At 37.0% G+C, this 25,359-nt stretch overlaps 1 protein-coding gene across 1 annotated transcript in view; it reads left to right on the forward strand.

The window, feature by feature from the left end:
- Positions 1–7,424: 7,424 nt before the first annotated feature.
- Positions 7,425–25,359, forward strand: part of LOC128520190 (NACHT, LRR and PYD domains-containing protein 3-like) — a 50,146-nt gene continuing 32,211 nt past the window's right edge. Inside the window, exons 1-9 of the mRNA XM_053494297.1 lie at positions 7,425–7,450; positions 9,382–9,492; positions 11,815–11,925; positions 12,490–12,567; positions 12,934–12,988; positions 13,109–13,313; positions 17,180–18,950; positions 20,430–20,603; positions 20,887–21,063. Coding sequence (XP_053350272.1) covers positions 9,386–9,492; positions 11,815–11,925; positions 12,490–12,567; positions 12,934–12,988; positions 13,109–13,313; positions 17,180–18,950; positions 20,430–20,603; positions 20,887–21,063 — 2,678 coding nt within the window. The 5' untranslated portion in view covers positions 7,425–7,450; positions 9,382–9,385. The remainder of the gene's footprint in view (positions 7,451–9,381; positions 9,493–11,814; positions 11,926–12,489; positions 12,568–12,933; positions 12,989–13,108; positions 13,314–17,179; positions 18,951–20,429; positions 20,604–20,886; positions 21,064–25,359) is intronic.

Below are 25,359 nucleotides of genomic sequence, written 5' to 3' on the forward strand. Positions count from 1 at the left end.
CGTGATCAATGGTGTCAAAAGCTGCACTGAGGTCAAGTAATACAAGCATAGTTACACAACCCTGATCAGAGGCCAATAGGAGGTCATTTACTACTTTAACGAGTGCTGTCTCTGTGCTGTGATGAGGCCTAAATCCTGACTGATACAGTTCATGTAAGCTATTTCTATGTAGATATGAGCATAGCTGCTCCGCTACTATCTTTTCCAGAATCTTAGAGATAATGGGGAGGTTTGATATTGGCCTGTAACTGGACAGCTGACAGGGGTCGAGGTCAGGTTTCTTAATTATTGGTTTGATAACTGCTAATTTAAAAGATTTTGGAACATAACCAATGCTGAGTGAAGAATTAATTATTCTCAACAGGGGTTCTGTTATTGCTGGTACTGTTTAAGAAAATGTGTCGGTACAGGATCTAATATACAGGTTGATGAATTTGCAGAAGAGATGAGTGAAATTAGACTTTATATTTGTGAAAGTGCAAAAGGGTTATGTGTGTGTGACATTCCCACAAGTGGCGCAAGTTAAAAGAAAACTCAGCACCTCTGTTTTTGTGTTTAGGGTAAAATAAACATAGTGAGTATAAAAAAAAGTCACTATTTCAGAAGGTCAAATTATTGGGGTGAAACAGGCAAAGTATACAAGATTTTAAATGATTGGAACTTGGTTGAGAACCCTGAAGCGCATTATCAGAACCTGGAAGGATAGAGCTGAACCGTCAACTCTGTGAAAAAAATTAAGATTAACATTATGATGAATTACTGTGAGTAACTGGTTTACTGGTGCAAGTTTTGCACATTTTTCTTAACTGATAGATGATCACATTAACAATCAATAATCAATTATTCATCATTATTAATGGCAACAAGTCACACTTTTGTCTGTCTATATTGTGAGACCTGGTGTGACGGGCCGTGTGTGATGGGGGATCTGTACAAATCTCTCCCCACAGTTCACCACACAAGTTATCTTATATTTATGCCCCATTCTTGAGTGAAACATTATATAAGCTCACTGGACTCATTGGACATGTTGCATGCTGCTCTCTTTTGGGAAACAAGTTCATTGCTTTAATTGTTAGGGTTCTAATAATAAAAAAAAATATCAACCCCTCCCACCCCTTTTTTATATCATCCAACTCATAAGACTGTATTTGAACTGAAAGTGCGCCCTCTTGTGGTGTACAAGTTAATAGATACAATGCAAAAGAAACACTATCAGTTAAGTATTGTTAATCACACACAGCCCTGATCATATCACCAGTTACATAAAGGCAATATTTAGCCCTTTATTGATTGATTTATTGATTTTATTAATGAAATTATTTTACATTTAGATTTATTTGTAATGAAGACATTTGACATTCTTATCCGATCCTATACAGTAAAAGATATGTCATTGTTTTGTTGTGTGTGTGTGTGTGTGTGTGTGTGTGTGCTCTGTTGATTGTTTTTTAACTTTGTCATTCTGTCCTGTCTGTCTCTTCCAGTATTGAGACCAGCATCATTCACATTCAAATCTGAATAATCACTCAATCAATACTGTTCTGCAACAGTAACTCTGATCACTGATCACCTCCTTCATCCACTCAACCACAAGATACTTCAGTCTGTAATTATATACTTATTCATGTATCATCACTTGCCCATAGTGTGTTTAGTGTTCAGTTTGTTCATCCCAGGATTTTTTCTGCTCAACATGACTCTGTTCACTTTGTTAGAACGTGACATTAAACATTTATTTATTTCAGTGATTTACTGAAGTGATTTTTCTGAATGAACAGTCAGTCATTTTTGTCTTCAAAAAACATTTTGAAATGTCTGTTTCATACTTGCTAATCTGTTTAACTAAAATGGTTACATCACTAACAACAGCATTAATTTGTTGTCATGGTAATGTCAGAGGTGTGTTATTTAAATGCAAGCGATCCTTTGTTCATATATGTATTTAAATAAGGGACTATGGCCAGGAGCTATGGTTAGCATAATGCTAGCAATACCACATTAAAGATAGAAAACAGCATCCCAAAACATCAATACAAGAGCTTCATCACAAGACAGAACAAAACCAGGAGCTCAAATATGGAGGACTTTAAAATTCTCTTCTGTGTTTATTTTTTGTAAAACTGTCATTACACGCAATTTTGTATATACTTTAATTATTTTATCCAAAACGACAGAACACACAACAATGCAGTGTGTGTGTGTGTGTGTGTGTGTGTGCGTGTAAGTGAGCGAAGAAAGAAATAATTTAGCAATTAATGTAAAATCTTTAAAAAAAACATTTTAACTCCACAAACACATGAAACTTTTAATATAAGAAAAAGATAGTTAGATAATTATCAGGGGAAGAAGTTTCCCCAGGACCATCAGCACCTACACCACAATCAAACAAAGAAAAAAAACAGATATTATTTATTTATTTATTTATTTTTAGAACAGAAGAGATTAATATTTGGTATACCAGATGTTGTTAGTAATGTTATTGGATGATGTCTGTGATAATTATGAACAATTCATATCATATCATATACGTGTCTCTGTACAGTCACCATTCTGACAGAATGTACTTATTTCTTATCACAATCAAAATTCCAGGCAAACTGCTCACATCATTTTAATATACACTGATTTTATCATAAGTGTTAATTTTAGAGGGCTAGAACACCTTAACACCTGACCTTTATAACATTTTTCTACTAAAGTAGACCTATTGTTTCCTTTCAAAAGAAAAAAACAAAGGTATTGTTAGTAGTTTCAGAAGGGGACAAAACTGTTCTGTGTTAATGTGAAGTAGTGGTAGTAAAGTGATTGTATTTTGAAGACTCCGCCCATTTCTTTCTTCACAGGCGACTCAGGTGCTTGTTCAGTCCTTTGTTATTTCAAGACTGGACTACTACACCCCACTCCTGACAGGTCTGTCTCTGTCCACCCTTCGTCCTCTGCAGTGGCACGTCTCGTCTTCAACCTTCCCAACTTCCCCCCACCCCACTCCTCCGCTCCCTGCACTGACGTCCTGTAGCTGCTGCATCAAATTCAAAACCCAGATGCTCACCTACAAAGTTAAAATCAGCCCAGCCACCCTACTGTACCTCTCTGCTCTAATCCCACCTCGCACCGCACCACGTTCTCTCTAATCCTCTAGCACGGCTCGCCTCGTCCCACCGTCTCTCAGAGTTCGAGGAAGACGTTCATCCAGACTCTGTTCTGTTCTGGCACCGAGGTGGTGAAACAGACTTCCTCTAGATGTCCGAATAGCTGAGTCTTTGACAATCTTTAAGTGACGACTCAAGACATGACTGCTAATTCAATACTTGGACTAATCCATCCCACCCACCCATTTTTATTTTTTTTCATTTCAATATGAGAGACATTACACTATAAATTACATTCAACTTTGAAGCTCTAAAGGGATGAACTGCAAGAAATCTAGACCCTACTCATATATAATGGCACCCTTAACTTATCTTACATGGTGGTTTAAAGATTAATTAAAGACTAGATTAATTGATGCTCAATAAATTACACAAGGACCTTAAATGAAACCCAATAATGTTTTGTTACCAAAATGGAACCACAGGTTTGAAACACAGCAGGTTCTTATGATTTATATGGAAGAGTGACCATAACTGTGACACCTTGTTGTTTGCACTCATGCTGTATATTGTGTATTTTTGGATAGTCATACACTACTTCCTGTCATATATGATGTATGTTAGTGTTATTTACACTATCACAAAAACACACACTTACATAACCCACTGATCTGTTTAAACACTGTTTATGTTTCTTTTTATTTTATTTGTACAGTGCTTAAATCTTGTGTATTTACTGTGTAGTTCTTGAAAGTCACTAAATACCTGAACCAAATTTCATGTGTGTGTGTGTGTGTTAAGACCATTAAATCTGATCCTTAAAAAGTTCAGTGCAGTAAAGTGGAGTGAGGGAGGGGGAAAGAAAGTTTTTAAACATTGATACATTTGCATGAAAAATATTTGAGATCATAGTCAAGTGAAAAATTTCAAAAAGTAAAATTTTATTATTGTAAATTTAACATTTAAATCTGCACAGGGACCCAATCACTAATATGGAAATAGGTAGGGCTTAAAATAAAAATAAAATACAGCACCCGGCCACTAGAGGGCCTCAAACTTTTCAGAGTCAATTTTTTTTTTTTTTTTATCATTTCAGAGCAATCTAATACAACCATCCAAACAAGAGCACACATTACAGATTACAACATACTAATTAATTAAGAGAGACAAAATGGAAAACACAACCTGGAAAAAATAGTGAAAAGGTAACCAGAGATATATTCAGGAAGAAAGTGATGCATATTTCTTTGCAATATATCTTTTTAAAATAATGTTTTCATATATCACATCGTATTTCTCTAAATGAATCTAAAAAGGTTTGTGTCCATTTTTATTTTATTTAATTTTATATGGTACTGCTTAAAAACAATTGTAAAGAACTTCCTCTTGATGTCCGGACAGCTAAATGACTGACAGCCTTTAAGCAACAACTAAAGACCTATCTGTCTAATAGATATTTAGGGACAGACTAGTTTTCAGATGAAAACAAAAACCTAATGTACGCTCCTGGGGTTTGCATGAAAATAGAAAACGCAAGTGTGGCAAGGTTCCCAGAAGAACTCATATTCTCCAGCATGCTCAGTTAAACCTAAGAGCTGTTTTACTTACAGTACTGTGCAAATGTCTTGGGCACATACAAAAAAAAAAAGCCATCAGAACAGATGCTTTTGAAAACCTTTTATCCATCCAGGAGCCTCTGTAGTCCAACTAGGGATCGTGGAGTCCAGTGGTGACCATGGTATTTATTCCAATTTCGCACAACCTTGGTAGGACCTACAGTGAACAATCACACACTAATTCACACCCTATGGGCAATTTGGGAACACCAATTAACCTAATCTGCATGTCTTTAGACCATGGTAGGAAACCGGAGTACCCAAAGGCAACCCAACAAGCACAGGAAGAACTTTAAACTCTGCACACAGACCCAAGGCAGGAATTGAACCCTGGACATGGAGGTGCAAAGCAACATTGCTAACCACTTAGCCACTATGCCACCGCTTTTGAAGATCTTTCTACGTATAAAGAACACTAAAGAGTAATAAAATAAAATTATTTGCATGACAACCTCAGTAGTGTTAGATACAGATTTTTGCAGGTTTATAAGTAAACCAGCTGTTAGGTTTTAATGAGTGTGTTGGAGAATATGGGTTCTTCTTCTAACTTTGTCACACTTTCTGTTTTTGTTTCCATCTAAAAAAATCTGGTCTGTGATGTAATATGTTGCTCTCTTTACAGGCAGGAAAATATTCCTCTGTAGTGTTATTTGTTTATTCAAGTTATGCTTGAAGGTTGCAGGTTCTAAACCCAGCACCACCAAGCTGCCACTGTTGGGACCTTGAGCAAGGTTCTTAACTTTCATCTGCTCAGATGTATAATGAAATATACGTCACTCTGGATAAAGGCGTCTGCCAAATGTTATAAATGTAAATGCCACTATGGACCGAAACCTCTAAGGAATGTTTCAAAATAGATGTTGCATCACAAAGAATTACAGCAGTTCTAAAGGCAGAAGTGGTGTGTATACTGTAGGTAGATAAGGAGGAGATTCCTCGTGGTAATACTGTAAGACATCAGCGAGAATCATCATTAAAGGAAATATGCATGTATTCATGAAGTGACATTTCACTGCTTCAGTGTCCTGGATTACGAGCTTCACCCTTTAAACAACCGTCCCTCTGTTTCTATCAGTTGAATGTTAAATCACCTGATTATTCATTACTTTAATTTTTTGCACTTTTTGTTTTTTATTACTTCCTATTTTTCGGAACTTCTTGATTGGATCCCACTGAAGAAATTGTACCCTTTTGTTGCACACTGCCCCACTGCAGCCCGCATGCTCTCATCTTACAGGTTTTACATCACAGGAGATTTCTTCAGCTGCTTTTACTTTTTCTAAGATGCTCAGGACCAAAGGATCTGACGAACACCTGCATGTAAATATTGATGTAAATAGTGATGTAAATATAACGATAATGAACTCCCTAAAGTCCTGAGTCCTGCTTCTGTTTTTCAAACTAGACTGGATTTGTTTGTATTAGTCATGTGACCTGGAGAGAGTTTTTACTAATCAAATCAGTTTGTTTCTTATGAATAAGGTGTGTTTTACAGGATTTCTGCACACTGTTTATAATCTGTGTGTCTTTATTTCAAATAAATCATCTGCATATGAACCGGACCCACTTCCTGTCTGCATGTGACTGTGACTGAGACTGAAAAGAAATGACCCAAAACCCTGCAGAACATTTTGATGACCAGCATCATCAGTCAGACTCACTCTGTCCTCGGAGCTTCAAGGAATACATTCATTACACTGTGTGCATTTCTCTTAACTCAAATAATAAGGAAAAATAAAGAAAGAAAGAGTGTGTGAGTAATATACAACACTGACAATGGCTTCCTTAGGCATCACAATTTTACAATGATCTCTCTCTCTCTCTCTCTCTCTCTCTCTTTCTCTCTCTCTCTTTTTACTGATAAAATGGAAAGTATAAACATCTATATCTTAACAAAACACTGACCGTACAAAAGTCTATAAATATAATATAATATTGGCACATTAAAGATGATGATACATTTATTTTTGGTAAACATATTTTTAATGATTTATTATTAGATTATCTGAACCCAGAGCTACGATGTGCAGAAAGTCTTTAGGAAGTCAGCAGATGATGTCATTATTTAATATATGTGTATATTCACTGATTCGTCAAGACCATTTAAATAATGAAAGTACCTATCAGGGTACATGCAGAAGAAAGACACTTTAAAAAAAAAATTTAATATATGTTTAATTCTTATGGATATCAGTAAAAATACAATAGATTTGTACCAAAACTTTTTTTTTTTAAATGTAAGTAATTTGTCTTTCTTTTCTTTATCACAGCACCAGTCTAACCCTTTACACATCCCTTCTATAAAGAGCACGGACAAATCAAATCTGTGGGGGAAAATAGTCTAAAAAAGAAGTAAGGGAAATACCTGCTGGTTAATGAAACCCTATTGCTATAACATAAGTGTAAGGGGAGAGTTTAGAACCGAGCAGCCGTGAGGTGACCTGGAGAGTCATGCCAAGTGCAAGATCTTTGCTTAAAAAGTCACTTTATCTATTTCTGGGTTTGTGTGTTTTTGCATGCTTGTGTGTGTGTGTGTGTTTAGCTGTTTGTGTGTGTGTGCATTTGTCTGTGTGTGTGTGCGCGAGTGTGTGTGTGTGTGTGTGTGTGTGTGTGTGTGTGTGTGTGTGTATGCAGGTGCACGCCTTTCTCCAGCCTACCAGTCAGATGGTTTAAGTGAATGAAAAACTCAGCAGCTTCATTTGGTGTCAAGCGGAAGGTGAAACTTTTCTTGAGTGAAACACGGTGAGTATCAAAACCTACAACTTTAATATAAACCACTAAAAGTTTTGCAACAGCAAGAATCTGCAATGTCTTTTCCTTTCCTCTTTATACTGACGACATTTAAGTTTTAGAACAAAAGATCAAAGGGAGATAATGGATTAGAATTCCAGCTTTCATCTTCTGATATTTACATTTTATTTTAACATCAACACATCATTCTATCTAATGTCATTTTATTTATATATATATTTACGTTATTTGTATTATTAAGTGGTTTGCACATCTTTTAGCATTTACATTTACAGGACCTACAGAATGGTAAATGTCTACTCATCTGCATTGACCTATAAATGTAAAAATAATCCAATAATGGTGAGACGTGTGTTGAATATTTGTCGTCTATTTGTCTGTGTAATTGTTAACATTCAGCATTCTGGCCTGTAACTGTCCATTATAAACTCGTTATTATTATTAACTGCTAACTTAATTACACAATCTCCAGTAGAACTCAAGCTTGTGATATTGTGTTACCTTATAATGCTCTATTTCCTAAAGTCTGCATTGGTAAATTTAATATGACCCCAATAAGTAGACGGATATAAATCATGCTAGAGAGAACAACATATTATGTACCTGCAGATTGGACATTATCTAGTGTGTGAAGTTACATCACACACCAAAAGCTGTAACCATCACAATGACAATCACTTATTCTAAAGTTATGACTTTTCATTACACAACAGTTAATTTCTGTTGAGGCATTTATTCATTTCCGATTGTGTAAGAAGCGTTGTACTGTATGAGCTCGAGTATCCTTTATCATATCCCATACTCCCTACTGCAAATCACAGCCGCAGTGATGTCCTTTACCAACCATTCAGGATCTGCTTCCCTCCTGAATGAATGAACGAACTAACCGCATGTTGCTATGCTACACATACACTTGCTAAACTAAGTGTTGAACAAATGATAAATCGAAGACTTTTAGGGAGGTGCAGCTATTTCTAACTGGCTATGCCATATTTCTCATCCTCATACATAACATGTTTTCATCATATAACTTTAGATTATGCAATATATTGCCAGCATTTCACTACATACTTATTAAAGTCCAATTAATTTAGATTGCCAGTGGATTCATTAAAGACACAGTGTTTTATAAACTGGCTATCTATCACATAACCCAGGCACTTACCAGCTCTGTACTTCATATCTAGGAGCTAATTTTAGGTAGCAATGAAGCTATTTTAAGCTAATTTAAAAGCCTCATAGCATGACAGTCTACAGTACTGTACGTAGATTCTCAATAAAGAAACGGTGCATGTGTCTCCTCTTCATAAGCGCATTGGTCATGATGTCTCTTGCACTTATGGACACACAGATGTTTCATGTGAAACGACAGGAGGGACGACTCATGTGATTCCTGCAGAGGGAAGCACACGTACTTCACATGATAGACACTTTGGGTCGAGGTGTTTAACTGAAGCTGATTTAATCTAAAGAGAGTTATAGAGAGTATAATCACATGTAGCCTGATGTAGCCAGATATAGAATGTGAACACAACTAACAAATCATTAAATCTTACTTTTTGCATGTTATGGATTGTGGGTAAGGTCCTGAAGCACAAATTATCACGTTATAAAAACTCAGTACCAATATACAGTGCAAGCTAATCGGCCTCATCTGCTGGTTTAACCCGCCCTCTCTCCATTTCCAGGCAACACTTGGCCACACCCCCACTGTCACTGTGGTCTTTTTATAGCACACAGATACGCAAATGCACCCACATACACTTCATTTTTTTACATGTGATTTTTTTATTTAATTTAATTTAATTTATATGCATTTTGTTAAAAAAAAAACACTTTAACCTAAAGTCAATCATCTGTGTAGACGATCTTAGTGTGTACAATTCACTTAATTTCTAAATCTAATAATATCTGTGTCGTAGAAAGATGGAAAGAAAGAGATCAGACTCATCAGACCGTAGCCGTGTGTCCAAAAAGAGAGACTCTTCAACGGAGCCCAAAAACAACTTTGCATCCAGTTCCACTGATCTGAGGTCAGTAAAGTGGTGTTAAAGTTTTTCTTATCCTAAGAGAGATACATACATAATAATAAGTAACAAATACACAGTAGCCTACATTTACAGAGCTTTTTAGCTTTGATTCCATATACAAGTTTTCTTGAAGTACAGCTTGTCTGATTAGTGGACTAAAACACTGATATATTGTCTGCATTATTGAGCTGCTCACGGCTGCAAAGTTTAAGTGTGCTGTTAAAATTAGATAAGCTAAAAATAAAATAAAATAAAATACAATAAAAAAGAAGGTTTTTGTATGATTTAATTCCAGGCCCTCATCTGTTCATAATAACAGAAGTTCTAATGAGATGTAACTGCTACTCATGCTCTGTATAACTGCGCTAATCTGATGTGATTTTTGTTAATTGGTGATTTTTGTTAATTGGGTTTCATTTTGCAGTTGAACTTGACAATACTGTTCTTGCAAGAATTGCAATATATCGTATATCATATATATAAATGAAAGTGTGAAACAACTATGTCAGAGACTAATTTCAGGGAGGTGCAGCTACTTCTACCTGGTCCTTCCACATTCCTCGTTGGAAGCCTTCAGGTCACACTGCTGATTCTGAAATGCACAGTTTTATATAAATGTTATATATACCATTTTTTCAATAATGCTTGCAGGCCTATGTAGTAGTGCATTCTGGGTAACATTACATTAAATCATATAACTAAGTTATCGAATATATTGCCAACATTTCACTACTTGAATATTAATTTATCTTTGATTTATCTCGACAGTTAACTCATCGAACGTACAGTGTTTTATATTCTTGCTATCTATCACATAACCTGAGCAGCTGTTAATAGCACTCTACACCATAGATAGTAGGCAAGCACACTAACTAAGGCTCTCTACCTTTATTAAAAAAACAAACAAACATTTTAATACCTCACAGTAGGGCAGGTTTCACTCTACAGTACTTTACTTACATTCTTGATAAAGAAAGTTCTTGGAATTCTTGGAAGTTTGTTCTCTTTATGGACAGATTTGTTAGGATATCTCTCGCACAGATGGACTGATGTTACTAAAGTGAAACAACAAGAGGGAAGTCTGCTAACAGAGCTAACACACCTTGCCTAAATAATTTGCATGATAGTCAAGATAGACATCGAAACTTACAGTGTTGGAGCTGAGAGTTTGTGACTTGCACTCAAGAGAGTTATAGAGATTATAATCACTGTCAGAGTCAGTTACCTGTCATTACCGGCAAACTGATTACTGTAAAGCCAGATAGGTGACGTGAACACAACTAACACAGCATTTGTCACCTTTTACATGTTGTGTGTAGATGAGGGTTCTGTCATTACCAGCTGACCTGGAGCACAAATTAACACACGTTAATAAACTCTTTAACAATATACAGGTGCAAACTATTAGGTCTAATCTCCCTCACGCAAAGAAAATATATTTCTCTATTTATTAACTGTCAATAAATTTTATAATTTAGTGATCTGATCTAAATACATTCACAATATACTGAATAATACATTGTATAAATATATTACAATATATAAAAAATACATAAGGAAATGGCATTTTCCATATATTAAGAAAAAAAAGATATATATAATAAAAAAAAATAATTAATAAAAATTAAAATATTATAAAAATAAATAAATAAAAATAATTAATACAAAATATAAAGTAAAAATAAAACAAATTAACTTGCATTTACCATTTAAAGTAAAAATAAATCCCGACAGATCGTTTCCGTTTGTGCGCACAGGTGCTGTGTGTGTGTGTGTGTGTGTGTGTGTGTGTGTGCAGGGCCGTGCAGAGACGTTTAAAGGGGCGGGTGCTCAGAGAAAATTGATCTTTAACCTCTCTAATAAGAATTGCTTTTGCTTTACAAATCTTTGCTCATCTTGCGGAAACTGCGTTACTTGCAATCCGAGGTTACACTGTATAAAAAAAAAATTATTATTTAATGTATTGCATTATATTTTACAACATATTGCCATATTTTTTTTTCCATAAGAGCTGCTGGTATAACCCGCCCCCTCTCTGTCTCCAGGCAACGCTTGACCACACCCCCACTGCCAATGTGGCCTTTTCATAGAATATACACACATTTGTCAATTACTTTAAAACTAAATTTGTCAAAAAATATTTTTTTCCACTCTGCATTACATTTTGCGAAGCACTTTGTTTTATTTTTAGAGAAATATCTTAAAGAAAACATGTTCAAGATGCTGTGTGTTAAATCTCAAACTCAATCATCTGTGCAGACGGTCTTATAGTATTAGTTTGTATGATTCCCTAAATGTCTGACTCTAATAATATCTGTGCTGTAGAGTACTGGAGAGGAAGAGATCAGACTCATCAGAGTGCAGCCGTATATCCAGGAAGAGAGACTCTTCAGTCGAACCGAAAAATAACTCCACAGACAAGTCTACTTCTCTGGGGTCAGTATAGTCGGGTGGTTTAGTTCTTTTGATTTTACTAGAAAAAAAAGACATTTGCAAAAAAGTAGTAAATAAAATTTATACTTCTTTTATAAAGTAGTTTACATCATTAAATATTTAAGCAATGTGACAAAAACAGGAGTGCTGGAATAAGGAGTCTCAGCCTGGCTGTAATTTATCAGTAACGGTGCTGTAAATAATCACAGCTTTGTTGTTCAGTTCATGGGAGAATTCTGAGCTTTTACTATATAGGGTACTATAAAGGAGATAGTTGACATTAAAGTACAACATGAAAATCCATTACATGTATTATGGCCAGTGCTGTTAGACCCGATGAGTACAGCTTGTGTTCAGATTAGTGGACTTAAACCAACTTAAAATGCCTTTATTTGCCTGTACAATTTAATTTGATGACTAAGATTGTTTTTGTTAATTGTTAATTTAATGACATTAGACTAAGATTGTTTCAGACGTTTTTCTCATTTAAACTTGACATACATCAATATGCAGTTTTACTAATTCACATTACCTTCATTTCTCTTTCTAACAATACTTGTGTTGTAGAATGATGGATGAAAACACATCAGAATCACCTGACCCCAACTGTGTCTCCATGAACATAGAGAGTCCTACTGAACTCAGGTCAGTATAAAGAGGTGTGTTCCAGCAGTGTTCCACCCCTCAAACTCATTCGTCTCCTTATGATGCCCTTCATGACCTTAAAAGTAAAACTTTAAACAGTGTACAGTACTGCAGCTCTCAGACGTATGAGAGCTGATATAACAGATTTATGAGTCTTGTCTGCAGTCCCTGAGCTGGAGCCTCAGTGCTGCTACTTTTAGAACATTACTGACCATATGACCATTGTATTAATTAATTAATGCATTCATTAAAAAATATGTTTGTGTTAGTGAGGAAGTTTTGAAAACTGTACTATGTTAAGAGGATGTTAAATCTCGGTCTCTGTATCTACCAGGGTGTGCAGTGACGTTTTTTATTTGTTCATAGACCACAAAAGAAGAAATCAGACATCAGCAGAAATCAGCTGGACTCCATATTTATGGTTTGTGGATGCAGTTTATCTACAGTAACTGTCAATACATAAAGTTACTTTTATATTTATTCATATAAAATTTAAGCATGTTAATAACATTTAGACCTGTTCCTGTGTGCTTCTAACTAGGAGCTGGAACAGAAAGTCATCACCCTGATTACGAATGAACTGGAGAGGTTCAAGAAGCTACTGAGTCCAGATTGCCCATCATGCACTGAGAGGGAGGCGGAGGATGAGGAAGATCTGTACAGTGTCAGAGAGGGAGCGCTGAAGATCACACTGCACGTCCTGAAGAACATGGACCACACAGATCTCGCTAACACACTGCAGAACAGTAAGACTCTGAGTCAAGACTTTATTTTAGCAATTTAAATTTGGTCCAAACTAAATTCAATTCAATTCAATTTTATTTATATAGCGTTTTAACAATGGTCATTGTCTCAAAGCAGCTTCACAAGAACAAAAGAAATTTATAAAAAAAAAAAAAAAAAAAATAATAATAATAATAAATTGTGTATGTGTGAAAAAAATGATAATAATAGATGATAATGAGATGAATGAGATGAATGAATGAAATGTCTCTGATGAGCAAGCCAAGGGTGACGGCGACAGTGGCAAGGAAAAACTCCCTGAGATGGTAATAGGAAAAAACCTAGAGAGGAACCAGACTCAACAGGGAACCCATCCTCATCTGGGTAATAACAGATAGAGATGATATAACACAATGTGTGTTATGCAGCTGAAAGTACAATATAACAGAAATTCTTTAAATTAACATGAAGTCCAGTTCAGCACAGGGAGTCAGTAGGTGCAGAGGGCAGATGGGGTCTGGATCACTGGGAGCACAGGAGCAGGATGTGTAGCTCCAACCATCATAAAGCAGAATCCAGCTGGAGCTGGTCCTTCTCTGGATGCCTCAGGATCCTCACAGGGTTGGCCTTTGTCTACTGAAGCTGGCACAATCTCCAGATGCCTCGGGATGGGTAAAAACGTACAGAACAGATGGAGAGAATTAGCGTAGTTGCCATTCAGGATAGATGTACTGAAGTATGAAGTTATGGGATGAGTTACGCGTATGCCAGATTAAAGAGATGCGTCTTGAGTCTACTTTTAAACTGGGAAACTGTGTCTGAGCCCCGAACACTGTCTGGAAGGCTATTCCAAAGCTTTGGAGCTAAATATGAAAAAGCCCTACCCCCTTTTGTAGATTTTAAAATTCTGGGAATTACAAGAAGTCCAGAGTTTTGTGATCTTAAGGAACGTGGTGGATTATAGCGTATCAGAAGACTGGTTAGGTATGTGGGAGCTAAACCATTTAAAGCCTTGTATGTAAGTAATACTATTTTGTAATTAATTCAAACCTGAACAGGCAGCCGATGCAGGGATGATAATATTGGGGTTATATGATCATATTTTCTGGATCTAGTGAGAACCCTGGCGGCTGCATTTTGGACTAACTAAAGCTTGTTTATTGCGGATGCAGGACAACCAGCCTAGTAATGCATTACAATAGTCCAGTCTGGAGGTCATGAATGCATGAACTAGCTTTTCTGCACCAGATACGGATAAGATGCTCCTAAGTTTGGCGATATTTCTAAGATGGAAAAAGGCTGTTTTTGTGATATTGGAAATATGATTTTCAAAGGACAAGTTACTGTCTAATATTACGCCCAGGTCTTTTACTGTTGAGCTGGTAGTAACAGTACATCCTTCTAAACGCAGGCTGAATTGTGAAAGCTGTTGTGTGCTGGTTTTTGGGCCGATGAGTAATATCTCTGTCTTATCTGAATTTAGTAAAAGAAAGTTATTGGTCATCCAATCTTTTATGTCCTGGACACACTCGGTTCTAGTTGTCTAGACAACTTAGGTATTTCATCTGGTTTTGTTGAGATATATAATTGGGTATTATCAGCATAACAATAGAAACTAATCCCAAATTCAAAAGAGAATTAAAGTTTACAAGTAAGAAATAAATATGAATAAAAGAAATACGATAGAAAATTAAATAGAAAATTTAAATTAAACTAGGAAAAATAGAACTAAAAATAAAAATAGAAATAGAAATAATCTTCTAATGATTCTTTATGTCTTCTAATGATGTTACCCAAGGGAAGCAGGTATATTAAGAACAGCATAGGTCCTAAAACTGACTCTTGTGGGACCCCATATTTCACTTGCATTACACCAGACAGTTCTCCATTTAGATCTACAAAATGGTATTGATCAGACAGGTATGATCTAAACCATTATAATACCTGTCCCTGAATACCTATGTGATTTTTTAAGCGATCTATGAGAATATTATGATATATAGTGTTGAATGCAGCACTAAGATCAAGCAAGACTAGTATTGAGATGCAGACTTGGTCTGAAGCTAAAAACAAGTTGTTTGTAATTTTAACTAGTGCAGTTTCTGTACTATGATGGGGCCTGAAACCTGACTGAAATTCTTCAAGGATGTTGTTTTCCTGCAAGAATGTGCATATTTAAGCTAATACTACTTTTTCTAATATTTTTGGTATAGGGGAGGTTTGAAATCGGTCTATAATTTGTTATTTCATTTGCGTCCAAATTCGATTTTTTAAGAAGCGGCTTAATAACTGCCAACTTGAAAGGTTTAGGGATGTGACCTAGATATAATGAGGAATTAATAATGTTTAAAAGTGGCTCTCCAATCGTATGCATCACTTCTTTCAAAAACCTGGTTGGGATTGGGTCGTTGTTGAATGAAACATTGTAACAAGGTTCATTGCATAGGAAAATAGGCACAGGCAATTGATGTGAGCCAGGTGTTTTCTTATCTGGCTTGGGGTAAAGGAAATCACTGCTCTTAATCTCCTAGCAAAGAACTTGATACACATACACATAAATAACAATGGGAAGCTGGAAGTATATTTATTACTGTAACCTCAAAGAATCTTCATAAGTAATTTGCATTTGCATTTGAATGCCCCTGTTATGGCAGGGGTTTCTCATTATGGGCCTGCAGCAAATTTAGCAAAGTTTGCATGACATGAAATTTGTGCAATTGTGGCGAGATGAAGGGCCTCAGACTTCACTTCACTTACTGTAAAAATATCTGATTACGCCACCTTGAATTACACCCAAAGACATCAATTACCCCAAATTAAAATTTAAACCAAGGCACCCAGGTAAGTTCAATGAGTAGTGAGTAATGAGAGTGTTTTTTTTTACATACAAAACAACCATAAAACAATGATTAGTGATTCCGTAGCTACATTTAACTTAAATATTACAGTCCCAAATAGTAGTTGCAACTACAAATTTAACTGTATGCTATACTAAAAAACAATAGAATCAATAAAATCTACACAAAAATTATTACCAACTAGAGCTTACCATGGACCAGTGGACTAAACGGGGGAAAAGCAGCCGGAAGGGGTGACCAGCATGCACACAAAAGAATCTGTTCATGAACAGGACCTGCAGCCGAGGTTCTTGGCAAGACATTAAACAAAACAAACACTCACCCGTGGACTGATGAGGTGTGGTGTTGTAACAGAACATGAATTGGGGCAAACAAGAGGCTGGGCCTCTATCTTCCACTGGTAAGACATGCAACAAATTGTAAGGTCCAATTAAAACATTCACTCTGGCCATTACCAGCCGGACGATGTGGTGTTTTGCCAGATCTCTGCATCCCATGGATCCCACAAAGCTGCTGAATAATGAGACACAAAATTGCAACTTTGGTCAGATGCAATACAAGCAGTGACCCCAAACTTGCTGGACAATTCCAGTGCTCACATTCCTGACTCCATTCAGCTACTTTTGCAGACATACCTGGCCAAGAGCACCACTGTCATTGGAGTGCCAGTGTCTGCTCCACTCCTGATGGTTATGCTTCTGATGCAACTGTGTCAGTTCCTCCTCCTTTTTTTTTCTGGTTACAGTTTCAACGAGTTTATACGAATCCCCAGAGCACTTCATCCTTCCTCCTGACATGGCGCTTATAAAAGGGAGATAGGCAGAGGAGGTTGATATGATCCAGGATTTTTGTCCCCTAACCAATCATGCCTCAATACCCACAAGCAAATTATATAAAATTTAGCAAGATGAAATTATATTTATACTTTTCTATTAGTTTATTATTAAATTGTATTATATAATATACTTTTATTGCAATGTATGTTTTACATTGATTTTGCATTAAAGAATGTTATTGCCTTGTTTTTTTAGTGTCAGTGACTTCTGTGTATCAGCCAAAACTGAAATCCAGCCTGAGAGAGAAGTTTAAAAGAATTAATGAAGAAAACTCACAGCATGGAAGCTCAGCTCATCTGAATGAGATCTACACCGAGCTTTACATCACAGATGGTTGGCGTGGAGATGTCAATAATGAACATGAAGTGAGACAGATTGAGACAACATTTAGGAGAGCAGCAACACAGGAGACACCAATCGAATGTAATGAGCTCTTTAAAGACAAGTCCATTAGAAGTGTGCTGACTAAAGGAGTAGCTGGAATTGGAAAAACTCTCTCTGTGCAGAAGTTCATTCTGGACTGGGCTGAAGGAAAAGCAAATCAAGATATCACCTTCATATTTCCACTTCCCTTTAGAGAGCTGAATATGATGAAGCATAAAAGTTTCAGTCTAATGAATGTCCTGCATTACTTTTTCCCAGAAATTAAAGAATTAATGTTATTAGATTGTGATTCCTATAAAGTCATGTTCATTTTTGATGGTCTGGATGAGTGTCGGCTTCCTCTAAATTTCCAGAACAACGAGAGAGTTTGTGATATGACTGAGTCAGCCCCAGTTGATGTGCTGCTGACAAACCTCATCAAGGGGAACCTGCTTTCTTCTGCTGTCCTCTGGATCACCTCTCGACCAGGAGCAGTCAATCAGATCCCTCCTAAGTGTGTAAACCAGGTAACAGAGGTACGAGGATTCAGTGATCCTCAGAAAGAGGAGTACTTCAGGAAGAAGATCAGTGATGAGAGCCTGGCCAATAAAATCATCAAACATGTGAAGTCTTCAAGAAGCCTTTACATCATGTGCCACATCCCAGTCTTCTGCTGGATCTCAGCCACTGTTCTAGAGAGAATGTTGGATGAAGAAGAAAGTGGAGAGATCCCCAAGACCCTGACTCAAATGTTTACACACTTCCTTATTTTTCAGATCAAACACAAGGACCAAATGTTTAATCAGAAATGTGACCCTGATCCTCAGCAGACCAGAGAGATTATCCTCGCACTGGGAAAACTGGCTTTCCAACAGCTGGAGAAAGGGAACCTGATCTTCTATGAGAAAGACCTGAGAGATTGTGGCATTGACATCAGAGAAGCTTCAGTGTACTCAGGAGTGTGTACACAAATCTTCAGAGAGGAGTTTGGGCTTCACCTGGGGAAGGTGTTCAGCTTTGTACATCTGAGTGTTCAGGAGTTTCTGGCTGCTTTATATGCATTTATCTGCTTTATCAAGAGAAATGTAACAGAAGAACAAACTTCTGATCTGTCTGAACTTTTCAGCAAGTCAATGTCTGATTTCTTCAGAAGTGCAGTGGACAAAGCATTACAGAGTAAGAATGGACATCTGGACCTGTTTCTCCGCTTCCTTCTGGGTCTCTCACTGGAGTCCAGTCAGAGTCTTTTACAAGGCATATTGCCACAGATAGGAAACAGCTCTCACAGTAAACAGGAAACAGTCAGGTACATCAAGGAAAAGATTGGGGAGAATCCATCTCCAGAAAAATCCATCAATCTGTTGCACTGTCTAAATGAACTAAATGATCATTCGCTAGTGCAGGAAGTACAAAAATACCTGAAGAAGGGAGGTGACCAGCGTCTCAGTAAAATTAGACTCTCTCCTGCTCAGTGGTCAGCTCTGGTGTTTGTGATACTAAACTCAGAACAGGAGCTAAAGGAGTTTAATTTGAAGAAATATGACCCATCTGACGAATGCCTTCTGAGGCTGCTGCCAGTGGTCAGAGCTTCCAGAAAAGCAGAGTGAGTATTTTATATTATATTATATATATATATATACACACACACACACACACAGTACAGTGAGGTCAATAAGTATTTGATCACCCTGTGATTTTGCAAGTTCTCTTACATAGAAATCATGGAGGGTCTACAATTTTCAGCATAGGTGCATTTCCACTGTGGGAAACAGAATCTAAAAAGAAAAATCTGGAAATCACATTGTATGATTTTTTTAACAATTTATTTGTAAATTAATGTGTCAAATAAGTATTTAATCACTTGCTTATCAGCCAGATTTCAAAGACCTGTTATTTTGCTTTTAAATAGTCCATATGCTTCTTACGGAGCCACTCCTTGGTTTTCCTGGCTGTGTGCTTTGGGTCATTGTCATGTTGGAAGACCCAGCCACGACCCATCTTTAATGCTCTGACTGAGGGAAGGAGGTTTTTGCCCAATATGTCACAATACATGGCCCCGTTCATCCTCTCTTTAATACAGTGCAGTCGTCCTGTCCCCTGTGCAGATAAACACCCCCAGAGCATGATGCTTCCAGCCCCATGCTTCACTGTAGGTATGGTATTATTGGGATGATACTCATCATTCTTCTTCCTCCAAACACGGCGAATGGAGTTTAGACTAAAAGGTTCTACTTTGGTCTCATCTGACCACAGGACTTTCTCCCATGACTCCTCTGGATCATCCAGATGGTCCCTGGCAAACTTCAGACGGGCCTGGACATGGGCTGACTTAAGCAGGGGAACCTTCTGTGTGATGCATGATTTTAAACCATGACGTCTTAGTGTATTACTGATCTTAGCCTTGGAAACGATGGTCCCAGCTCTCTTCACGGCATTGACCAGCTCCTCCCGTGTAGTTCTGGGCTGATTCTTTACCATTCTTAGCATCATTAATGTATCTACTTCGACTTTAGGCTGTTTTTAGGGTGCACAGGTATCTTTATGACAGCTAACCACCTCAAACAGGTGCTACTAATTTCGAATTATGGGCAGAGTGTAGCTGGACTATTTAAAAGCAAAAGACCTGGTCTTTGAGGGTCAGAAATCTGGCTGATAAGCAAGTGATCAAATACTTATTTGACACAGTAATTCACAAATAAATTGTTTAAAAAAATCATACAATGTGATTTCCGTTTTTTTATTTATTTTTTTTTTAGGTTTTTGCATGTGTCCCCCATGTCTGGTGTATTCTCCAGATACTCTGGATTCCCCCTACATTCCTAAGACATGCTGATTAATGCATGCTTACACTTTGCTATGAGGTGTCCAGGGTGTACTCTAACTAGTGCCTCATGTCCATTCTATTAGGCTCCAGGGGTCCTATGACCCTGTGAGTGAAAATTAATTTTTCACAGCACAAGGTTGGGGGTTCAAGCACCAGTTGGCCCGTGTTGGGCCCTTGATTAAGGCCCTTAATGATCTCTGCTTGAGGTACACATGGCTACCCCTACACAGTTTTAATAGGCCATTACTTCTCTTCCAGACTGTGTGGGTGTAACCTGACAGTGGAGTGCTGTAAGGTTCTGTCCTCAGTTCTCAGCTCAAACTCCTCCAGTCTGAGAGAACTGGACCTGAGTCACAATATCCTGCAGGATTCAGGAGTGAAGCTGCTCTCTGCTGGACTGGAAAATCCACAATGTAAACTAGAGATACTGAGGTACACACACACACACACACACACACACACACACACACACACACACACACACACACACACACACACACACACACACACACAGAGTCTGAGGTAAGATCATCTTTACACAACTGAGAATTGCAGCCAGATTTAATTTTTTTTTTTTTTATATGATCTGTCTGTGTACAAAAACACACTATCATCTTTTATCATTTTATTCATCAGAACCTTGTGTTCATGGAGACATTTGATAAAATATACCACATTTATTAATCAGATATGCATTTCATCCTTTCTCTTCCAGTCTCCGTTGGTGTAGCCTGACAGCAGAAAGCTGTAAAGTTCTGTCTTTAGTTCTCAGCTCAAAATCGTCCAACCTGAGAGAGCTGGACCTGAGTAAGAATTATAACCTGCAGGATTTAGGGGTGAAGCTGCTCTCTGCTGGACTGGAGAGTCCACACTGTACACTGGAGATACTGAGGTACACACACACATGCACACATTGCAGATTGCGTATGTAATGTAGTAATGTTGAATGATTTAGGCCCATTGCACCTTTTAAAAATTTCAAAACTTTTTAAAATTTAGCTACATATATACATATTATATACTGATCAGCCAAAACATTATGCTCACATGCCTACTATTGAGTAGGACAGGGTTAGGAGGCACCAAGCCATTAAGAGCAGATTCTTTAAATCTTGTATGTTGTAACGTGGAGACCTTATAGCTCAGACTTCTTTTTTTAACACATTCCACAAATCGTCAGCTGGACTAAGATCTGGAAAATTTGGAGGCAGAGTCAACACCTTAAACCTATTGTCAGGTTCCTTTAACTGTTCCTGAACAATGTGTGGAGTGAACAAGGGCACATTATTCTGCTGAAAGAGGCCACGGCCATTAGGTAAAACTAAAAAAATGCCCAAATTGTCTAGCCATCACAATTTGCCATTGATCAGAATTGCTCAAACTCTTATGGTTGCCCATCTGTATTGTTGGGTCGGGTGGCCCATCTTCCTCTTGACAGTAGCCCAGAGATTCTCTATGCATTTCAGATCAGGTAAGCTAACCAAGTACTGTCAGTATGTGTCATGGTCAGTTTACCAGTTTTCTAACTGCGGGCCTGTGTTAAGGCCTGCTACAAAAAGTACAGTAACTAGCATGTCCATAAAGCCCTGGGACTTTGGAACCTTAACATCAAGTCAGTTTTTTTTCTTCTTACCCCAGATAAAATGCTACTGACATTGTCTCTGTTCAGGAGTAGTTTGATACTAGGGATGCAACAGCCAATTTCCTAAAGATGTCTGTGCATTAGTGGCTCTTGAGGCACTGACTCCAACCTTAATCCAGTCCTTGTAAAGCTTTTCCAAGTTCCTAAATTAGCTTTGCTTGGGATCTTGGGAAGTCATCTCTGTTGATTGTGTTGCTTTTCCCTTCCAGTCGACTTTCCATGGTTTCCTATGTTTTACTATAGCCATCCCTTTCCCCGCTTCTGTGGCTTATTTACCTTGTGGAGGGTGTCAATGACACCTCCTGACAACTGTATATTGGGCATACCATGGCAGCAAATGGCATGGCACATGTGAACACCCAACCCCATTCTGACACGATCACAAAAGTGTACACTTCAACCAGCCAAGTTACACGTCTCAGTCCTACCAGATTGTAGACCACACTTTCAACCACACTTTAAAAAAAAAAAAAAAAAAATTGCACGTGGGCAACAAAGGGCTGAAAAGCAAGATTAAAAAAAAAAGATTCAGCTGGAAGAACATCTAGCAACTAATTAAGTTTCTTTACATTAGGTCTGTAACGTGATTAGCTATAAAACATAGATCTTTTAAACATACAGAGTCTTTTCCGGATTAAAGATGGAAAAAACAACATTCCTCAATGTCAAATTGGAAAGGCTTTGCAAATCTCATCATCTACAGTGCATAACATGGTTAAAAGAGCAACTGGAAAAATCTCTATGCGTAAAGGACATCCAACAAAGGTCCGAGGACCTTTAATAGATGCCCATGGTCTTAGGGCCCTTAGACGACACTGCATCACTCATCGGCATGATTGTGTCATTCACATTAAATGGGACCAGAAATACTGTTCTAATATAAATAATAATAAATCGTTTTTCCTAATCACTTACACACCAGTCAGCTGATTATTAAGCGAATGTGAAGTAGTAATCATAATTAAAAAAAAAAAAAAAAAAACGAGAAAATGAGAACTGAGCTCAAAGCTCATGTTTCAGCTAAAATGTGTTTCTCTCTGCAGGTTGTCTCACTGCAGTATCTCAGGTGAAGGTTGTGCTGCTCTGGCTTCAGCTCTAAGGTCAAACTCCTCATCACGTCTGAGAGAGCTGGAGCTGAATGGTAATACTCCAGGAAAATCAGGAATGAAGCTGCTTAATGATGCACTGAAGGATCCACGCTGTGCACTGAAGAAACTAGAGTGAGTTACTTACAGGCCATGCACATCTACACACATCTACACACACACACACACACACACACACACACACACACACACACACTAGATGTCTTGCAGAACCCTAGCTCTAATCTTACCTTCAGAAGCTGTAGGGCTGTATGATGCACGTTTATAAATTGTTCATTTAATATGTTAAATTTATAATTTAAAAAGAAGACATAAGCACCCGTCATTTTAAGGATACCTGATCACTTTGGTCTTCAAATATTATTCTATTTTATACTTATTTAAGTTTATTAAATATTTTGTCAGTGATTAACATTGTGTCCTGTTCTCTGTCCTACAGCATTAAGACCTGAATCCTCCACAGTCAGATGTAGAAGTCCCACACACATAACCCTGACTGATCACATCCTTTATCCACTCAGCTATTTAAGCCTGTAATTAGATAGATAGATAGATAGATAGATAGATAGATAGATAGATAGATACTTTATTGATCCCAAAGAGAGCATATGAATATATATATCACATTTAAATTATTTATCATGGGCGTATAGTTAAGTTTAGAGTGTAACAGTGCTTATCAGTTTTATGTCAAACTTGTTAAATACTGCATTATTTGATTTAATGGTTGTTGTGGTAATAGAATGTCCTGGCCTCTGTCTGATGACATCATCATGTGCTGGAGTGCAGACATGTGGAAGACTTGACATGCTCAAGAGTGGATATTGCTATTACATTTACTTTATAATCAAAGAAGATGAGGTGTAAACTAAAACTCCTCCTCACCCCAGCTTATATAAAAGAATAAAGTTAGGAGATTAAAAACATTTTAGGTCACAACATAACATGTGCAGTATATGATAAGTAAGCTCACATTATAACAGTTTAGAAGGTCACAAGAAACATAATTGTTTGTTTGTTTAATTATATTTTATGTTAAAGTAAACGTAGAATTACATACTGTCTGGAAGTTAACTCTAGTTATTCAATGCAATGTTGTTTACATCTTGATAAATTTATCTAGTGTGTGTGCGCGCATGCATGTGTGTGTGTGTGTGACATAAAATAAATGGATATTGGGAAAACAACAATGAAATGTGTGTGTCTAGGAGTGTGAAATCTTTTGAGAACTCATGCTCTGAAGATAAAAAAGATTGTGGTGAAAAAAACAAAAACAAATAAAACACTGAGACAACCTTCAGAAGAACCTCAAGAAAAACTAGAAAAAAAAGGTTTGATTAGAAATCATTAATCATCTATAACTGTACACTATATACTTTCAGGATGCAGAATGTGTGAAAATGATATTAAACACAAACATAAACAAACATTAATCACATGTTAATGTAAAATCATTAAAGACTCAACAGTCAGCTATTTCACTAGTAATAACATGAGCTAACCTAAATCTGTATACATGTTTAATGCTTGTTAATGATTTATTATTGCAGGATAAATATTATCATTTAATGTCTCTGCCCTTACACTGTGCCGTTGCTAATCACAATATCTATTCCAAGCATGCACACATATCTTTAATACACAATAACATAATTATAGGAATTAGTTGTAAAAGGCATGCCTTGAGATGACTTTAACATGCTAAATCCAGACCTGCTTGGGTTTGATAAACCTGAACTAAATCTTAAAAACTTAAACATTATAATAATTGCAATGTAGAAAAAAAAAAAAACCTAATGAATTAGTCATTTCCAGTGTGTTAAGGGATTTTTTTTCCAATTAAGTTGACTTAGAATCTGTAACTGGCCTCACTGAATCTCCCATTCACTCAGCTTAACACCTCCATATAATAACTCTCCGAACCTGGATATGATGTTGAGAGTGCCTTTATCGTACGAACAGTGTGAAACTGAAAACACAAATACATACACTGATAAGTGTCACACACACAAATGTCAGGTAAGTAGATAACACAACAGCTACTTTAACTACGTTATAGGTCAAAAGAAGAATGTATATTTATACAGATATACAAATACAATGACAACAAACGTCTTATTACTAATATATACTCAACTGAACATAGGCGATATAACAAACAGATTCACTTACAGGGAACGCCTTCTCAAGAGATAACACTGAGGATGGCTAAGGATTTTCCAAAGTTACAACACGCTCTACCCATTGTTTCAAGATGTAATGTAGTGAAAGCACACAATTACTTCCTGTCACATGTCACTTATAAAAATAACCAACAGGGGTCACTAAACCTACTATTGGCTGGGACAGAGCAGAATCCTTAAACATTTGTTCCAAAATCATTGACATGCTGGCCCTGCTCTGGATCTTGATTTTACACTTAACTACAATGTGGTATTTT

This window comes from Clarias gariepinus, chromosome 4 (assembly GCF_024256425.1).
Source record: "Clarias gariepinus isolate MV-2021 ecotype Netherlands chromosome 4, CGAR_prim_01v2, whole genome shotgun sequence".
NCBI lineage: Eukaryota > Metazoa > Chordata > Actinopteri > Siluriformes > Clariidae > Clarias > Clarias gariepinus.